The following is a 7,500-nucleotide window of genomic DNA, read 5'->3' as shown; positions in this document are numbered from 1 at the left end:
AATTCTTGGCATATATCTCAAACATATAAACAAAATAACCAAAATCTCCTTTCATCCACCAATAATTATGTTACGTCTTTCAGTCTAATCCACATGATTAACCCATTGCGGACAGGGTGCCTAACGACATAACTGGTTGTCAGGACAGGCAGTCTACAACACTAGCGGCACAGGCTAAAAATTAGAGGGACAGGGAAAGTGTTTTCTATATATGTGTTGGGTGGACTAGCCCAAACAATATTTTTCCATAAACCCATCATAAAATGTGGGTTTAGGCTGACTTTGGAACCCTGTAGCTCTGGAGCTAGCACTGTTACAGCCATAATACTTCATGACTGTGTGCGCGCTTCAACTGTGATCCCAATGTCGCGTCATGTACACACTGACACCCATCTTTTAGGCCTAATTGGTGCTGTCATGCCACCCGTACCCAATGGGTTAAAAAATATGCAGTATTTAGTACAATATCAGTCTATTACAACCTTCCTAAAATGAAATGGAAATTATATACCTATATCAATCCTTGTACTATTATACTCATATTTGGGTAAACTCTCAAATCATGTATTACACATTCTAGCAGCATTCTTCCTAGCATAAGGTTTAGAATGTCAAAATAATCCCAGATTGGATGAACAGTCACTGCAAATATACTCTGGACACTGGAGCATCCACTTTAGAAATATACCTGGCAGTATTCGGTTAAAGTACACTTTTGCAAGCAGGAATTTTTTTTTTCCTATTATGTGATTGATGATAGCAAGACTTAATTTTTTGAATCAATTTCCTATGATTTACTTTGGCACGGGATAACTAGGAATTCAACAGATTTCAACTGAAACAGATTAAAAGATTAGAAGCTAGCTTGGAAGTGATGATGATATTGACAGCTACTTTACAAGCTTTTAGCTTATGTAATCATTATATTCAAGTCATGTTAGAGAGAGCTTGTGCTTTTCTAATGGTGGCTGAGTTTCGATAGAATTTAAATATTTCCTCAACTAATATACAACTCTCCAATTATTGTCCTCAGACTAATACAGCATGTAACACCATTAATTCATTACAAAAAAATAATCCTGTATCAACAGTTTTACAGATACAGCGATCACTTATACTTTAATTTTCACATTGATAAAAAAGGAATTTAACTTAAAAATGACAAAATACAAAATAAAAACATGTATGACCACATCAAAATTTCTATAATAGTATGTACTCCAAGAAATGCACTGTAGAAATTACGATATTAATTCTAATCTTAACTTGAGCTTCAGCTAGTTATAAAAATGATAAAATACAATACCATGAAAGAAAATTTATATGTTTCAGACTGGTGTAAAAAGCATGGATGGAAGGCATAAAATTTGTAAAAGCTTTTTTCCATGTCTGGCAAAATGAGTTGAATACTTTTTTTTTCAATGCTTGTAATACTTCTTTTGACGTAAAGGATACATTTCTCCCTTTTCAACAAAAAGTACCCTGTGAATAACTTTTAAAAATTCTATGAACTAAAAACTGTTAATTCAAGGAGTAATATCAATTGGTAAAAGTGGCCTAAAAAAAAATAAGAAAAGCTAGAAGGGCAAAATCTTTCCCGACACATCTACCACACATACACCATTGGATAGAACGGCTCCTTGCCCACCACTGGCATGTAAGTAAAGGACGCCAGGAGTATGCTCGCTCCAATCCACACAAGTCGCATGGACTTCTCTACCACACCCTGCATGGAGTACATGATCACAGGCCAAAGTCCTATGCACACAAGACCCACAGAGAGAAATGGTCTGACAAAGAAGGCCATCACCTGAAAATACATTAAGAAACTTTAATATATCAGGGAAAATAGATACTTAAAGGAATTATATTCAAATTACTGGTATTGTACAGTAGCAAAATGCTTTTAAAATCTATTTCAAAGACACTCATCAATACAAGTATATAAAAGTGGTCAGCAAAATAAATATCATGCAGATAAGGAGTAAGGGATTATTGACTATTTTGCTTTGTTATGTTGATAGACTTTACTTTCCTGACTTAGGTTCTCACCTATCCAATTGTAATAATGTATCGGATCATAATATATAGGTAAGCTTGAATTAACCCATTAGCAGCAGATGGCATGATTTGCTGCAAAGGCAGAGTCGATCATAGACGCGGATGGCACTGTGCCAGACACGTAAAACAGCCATCCTACTGCACAAACATTTTTTTAATACCGACACCAATGGGTTAAGCATAAAAATGTGATCATCTACACAGTAAGAATTATTGTAGTAACTGTATCTGTTGCATACTGTTTAATTCAAACAGACAAATAGGATAACATGTAGTCCATAGTATCTGTGAGACAATACATCATATACATGATGAGGTATCTCTGCTCTGATTTAGAGGAATCAACAACATCACACAATGTGCAATGTCACTTGCACTGATAACAATGCAATGTTGAAGTTATCAAAAAAAAAAAAGAAAAAAAAAGTGAGTCTTTATATGAATTTGCATTAGATGAGGTTTTCATAATTATGAACTACAAACATTATACTTGACCACAGACATGCATATGATCTATAGGAGTAGAAATTAAAACAGATTTTCACTTTAATTCTTTCAATATCTGGTGCAAGTTTTCCTTCTACTAGTGTGCATGAGCCTACTCATGCACACTCAAGCACACACTTTTACATTCACACACACACACACACACTTACATTTACACTCACTCACTCACTCACTCACTCACTCCCTCTCTCACTCGCTCACTCACACACACAAATGCAAACACACACACAAACACAAACACAAACACACACACACACACACACACACACACACACACACACACACACACACACACACACACACACACACACACACACACACACACACACACACACACACACACACACACACACACACACACACACACACACACACACACACACACACACACACACACACACACACACACACACACACAAACACACACACACACACGGACACACACACACACACACGGACGCATGCCATATAAAAGTAGAAAATAAAAAACAAAAGACTCACCAAGATCTCAATGCCAATAATGATAAAGAGGATGCGTATGGCCACTTCCCACACCATGTTGAATGAGGACACGAGGAGCCACGTAACACGTAAGGGGGCACAACTCTGGTGAACTAGGGCCCACAAACCAATAGGAGTCATGAGGTACAGGTAATGTTGCCATGGGTTTTGTTGTCCTGAGAGAGAGAAAAAAAAAAATCATGGCTTCATTTTGCACCAAAGATCATAACTGGCATGAATTTGTTTATGTCAAATGAAATGCATATTTAATCTTATTCTATACAAAAGAAAGCTTCTTTTCCTTTTTTTTTCAAAATATCAAATGGATGCTAGGATAGTCTAACCCATTACAGATGTGGGCAACATGATGCCATGAGCCTTTTTGACCATATGCTAGGTGAGTAGGGTGCCACTGTCAGTTTGGCTGTTTTGACTAGTGGCACTAGGAGTGAGAAGGAAGAGGAGTGTATATAGGTGTAAGTAGTTTGTTTTATCGTTGTTACAATGAAGACAATATTTCACCAAACTATGTACAGTCACTCATAAAAGTTCGTGGGGGTCCGTGTGTGTGTGGGCCTGTGGAGTCCCCACCCCTTTCTGGACGGCGAGTCTTTATAATGGCGTGGCAACGCGCACAGCCATACACATGGCATAACTGTAACGTTGATGTGATAAAATAAGAAAGGGATATGTTTGTCAATCAGGAATTATCGGTATAGTCATAACCAGTTACATTATTCCAATGTAGTGTGAAAAGATATGAAGGTTTGAGTGCCTCCAATGTCTAAAGTTTACAATAAAGAAGTGAGCAGTAACGAGGGTAGTGCAGGTCGACATGCATTCGAACCGTTTCGAAAATTTGCTTCGCATCCACGTCAATAATGTTGTAAATCATTAAGAGCTAAAGAGACACAGAATCGAATGTTGTATAGCATTACTTTCGTCACATATTCCCCCATATATCCCAAGAAAACCAAATGTAAATAATAGGTCATAAAACATTCTAAGTAGACCAAGACTCGAAACACTGAGCAGTGAAGCAGTCTGAGTTGGCCAGAGCGTCACTAGACGCTGAAAGTGTAGGAATTGTGTGTGTTCACCTAGGACATGATTGACCGTAATAAATGTCCACGCAAATATTGTTTTATGTCATGTATTTTTCACGGTGCAATTTTATGAATGACAGCATATGAAGGTTAAAATTTTATGGACACAACAGAAGAAGGGTGGAGAAGGAGGGAGTAAAAAGGTGGTTTTAAACCAGGTGAAGGGAGACTAGAGGGAGGAGGTCAAGTGTTTAGTTTCCGCTCCCCTATGGTAGTTGAGGTTAAAGCCATTTGTTAATATTGTAATGAAATGTTATATAGTAGCGAAACATACGAAATGTTCACTGTGCATTTATCTGATGTCGAACTATTACTCTCTATAAATACCAAACGTCATATCGCAGTATATTGTCCTTAACGGGAACAGTGTTCACAAAGTTTCCTTCCCCCATCCCCACCTTTAGGTGAATGACGTCCCCCCTCGACATCACAGCTAGACCACCGGGTAAGCGGCAATGACAACAGCTATGGATAATGACATGTCATTCGTGATGTTACAGTATATCCTCTGTCACTGATACTCAAGCAATTTAGTGATGAGGGAAGTGGCAGCTCCGTATGTTGCTGGTTCCATGCACAACTGTCGTGGCATCCAGCAGTCTAATACACCAGCATATTGAAAGCATGTGGCACATAAATCATAAAGTATGGAACATGCGACCATACAAGATTATGTAGTTGCTTCCTTTGTAGGATAAATAACCATTTCTTTGCATGACATGTAAAGAAAGTGCTGAACAGACAAAACGGTAAAACAAATTGTATAAACATTACATTTATTTATTTGTAAATAATAATATATAGAACACATTTATTTATTTGTAAATAATAATATATAGAACACAAGTGTTCATAAATAACTCATTTGTTGTGGTGACTACATGACTCAATATGCTATGCCATATGTATATTAATTGAGATAAATATAGGCTATAGGCAAAGGAAATACCTGTAATACTGACTTCAAATATAAATGTGTCCTGTCAATACTAATAATGATAACATTATTAAAACATGTAAAGTAATCAAAAATAAATTAAAACGGATTATACGATGAACAATAAGGTCATGTTTATTGTAAATAACACAAAAGCACCATGATAATCGACGTAAAAATAACAATAAATGGTATACATGGCTTACCATGAACTGCGCCAATGGTTTAGTCACATGCACCCGACAAAACCAACACTGTGAATTACATTATTTTCCTCATTATCTTTCCCTGAACATCCATTTAATGATATTACACAAGGACCGAGCGATTAATATTTTCCCCATCCCCCATATGCCTCAATTATTGTATTCAGTCTGTCTGGCACTGCATCAACAAGACGTTGACAATAGTTTGGCAGACGTCTTAAATTTTCCCATTCGGCAGTGGCATGATTTACTATAGCTGCCTGATGTCGTTCGTCTTGTATATCCCATGTTCTCTGCATCATTGCCCACACGTTCTCAATTACGTTGACGTCACACCCTTTGGTTGGCAATACTATAACCTGAATATCTGGGTGTTGTGCAAACCAATTCCTTACCAAGGCGCTCGTGTGGATGCTGCTTTTATCATGAAAAAATCGAATTGGGTTAGGAGCATGAATGGCTGTAGCACGAATGGACGGGATAATGGTTTCAAGTATCTGTATATATTTCTCTGAATTAAGATGACCGTCTATTCGTGTCAAGTCTCCTAGTCCCCCGGACCACATCCAACCATGGAAGCTCACGCTACAGCGTCCACTTCTGCTCAACTGCTGTATGTTCTCTTCGGCAAACCTGGTGTTCACATTGATTTTGTAACTGGTTATGACTATACCGATAACACATGATTGACAAACATAATCCTTTCGTATTTTATCACATCAACGTCACAGTTCTACCGTATGTATGGGTGTGCGCATTGTCACGTCGTTATACAGACTCGCCGTCCAGAAAGGGGTGGGGATGGCACAGGCCCACACACACACTGACCCCCACGAACTTTTATGAGTGACTGTACCTCTTCTTCCATTGATTCATGATAGAAATGTTAGACTGGGTGTATAATTTCTATATTACACAAGTTATTGGTCTTAACATTGCCATAGCCATATCAATACTAGCTATATATCTCACAATCTGATGAAACAAAAAAATAAAGAAGATTTTCAGTACTCTAATGTATAAATGAGCAGGATTTGGGAGGGTTGTGGAGCAAAGCTTGAGTCTCCCTTGTTTTACCAAACCTACTGAAACACCACATCAGTTACCTAGGCCCCTCTGCAATGGGTTAGGAAACCAGAAAAAAATGTAAAAATGATGCTAATGACCTGAAATCTATTTGTGACGTTATGAGTTAGTATCCAAAGTTCTTAAAATCTTAAAATGCCAAGAGAAAAACAATAGTAGTAATAATAATAACAATCTTAGGCATCTAGTTCAACAAAGACCCAGAAATCACAATATTTACCTATGAGTTTAGTGAGGTTTGTTACCGCCCAAACCACAAGGACTAAACCCATCACGACAGAGGACCGCCATACTCTCCTTCCCTCTATTGTGCCTCCAGCCATCCGCAAAACAGCACTGTGATCCTGTTTTTGTACACAAGAATATTGACATTTACAGATTCCCTTCAAAGCGATCTCATACTGTACGGTGCACACACACTGACAGGCAAACATTCTCTTGTCTGTGATTTTATTATGATGTCATGGAGTTGTACTTTGGCTGTATGTCATTTTGGCTCTTTAAAATCAAACTTTTTGATTTTCTGTAATTTCCTATCATTTGACATTTGCCCCTAAATCATAAACCACTATCATGTTGATACAATAGAAAAAAAAAAAAACTATACACAAAATGGGCCTACTAAAGATGAACTCATCTTTCAACAAAAACTACATTGCATATATCAGGTTTTTCTACCGCTGATTCAGTCTACCCTGCCACAATGTTGACTTCACATTCTAGATACTCCTACATCAGAACTGACCTGATGTACCCACTGATATTTCCTGAGCAGGAGTTTCATTTCCGTATGTGTGAAAGGTTATTTTCATAACAATTATGGAACTTGCAGGAAGACATTTCTGTGCATTAGGTTATTTCTTTATCTTTTGCTGTAAAATATTCCTTTATAATTGCAAAAAATGATTGCCCTCACTGTTCCTGTAAGTCTCTCCTCTTTTCAATTAGGTTTGATATGGAAGACCAAGTACTAAACCTCTTGCATTAAAAACAAATAATCTCATTCTTGGAAAAAAAATCCATTTATCACAATGTTATTTTCATTTAACTAAAAAATTTGCCAATGAAAAGCAGAGCTAAAAAGTGGAACATCATT

At 37.2% G+C, this 7,500-nt stretch overlaps 1 protein-coding gene across 3 annotated transcripts in view; it reads right to left on the bottom strand.

The window, feature by feature from the left end:
• The window catches only part of PIG-N (Phosphatidylinositol glycan anchor biosynthesis class N), a 35,133-nt gene that overhangs the window by 20,021 nt on the left and 7,612 nt on the right, over positions 1-7,500 (bottom strand). For all 3 annotated transcript variants that reach the window (XM_086550415.1, XM_086550416.1, XM_086550417.1), the window contains 3 exons: positions 6,625-6,748; positions 3,070-3,245; positions 1,620-1,810 (listed from right to left, as the gene is read on the bottom strand). In XM_086550415.1, the coding sequence (XP_086406541.1) occupies positions 1,620-1,810; positions 3,070-3,245; positions 6,625-6,748 (491 nt within the window). The remainder of the gene's footprint in view (positions 1-1,619; positions 1,811-3,069; positions 3,246-6,624; positions 6,749-7,500) is intronic.

Source organism: Penaeus japonicus, unplaced genomic scaffold (genome assembly GCF_977035675.1).
Source record: "Penaeus japonicus unplaced genomic scaffold, GWHDUDI00000001_assembly GWHDUDI00000023, whole genome shotgun sequence".
NCBI lineage: Eukaryota > Metazoa > Arthropoda > Malacostraca > Decapoda > Penaeidae > Penaeus > Penaeus japonicus.
The sequence above is the reverse complement of the archived record's forward strand: the minus strand, read 5'-3'. Positions and strand labels throughout refer to the sequence as shown.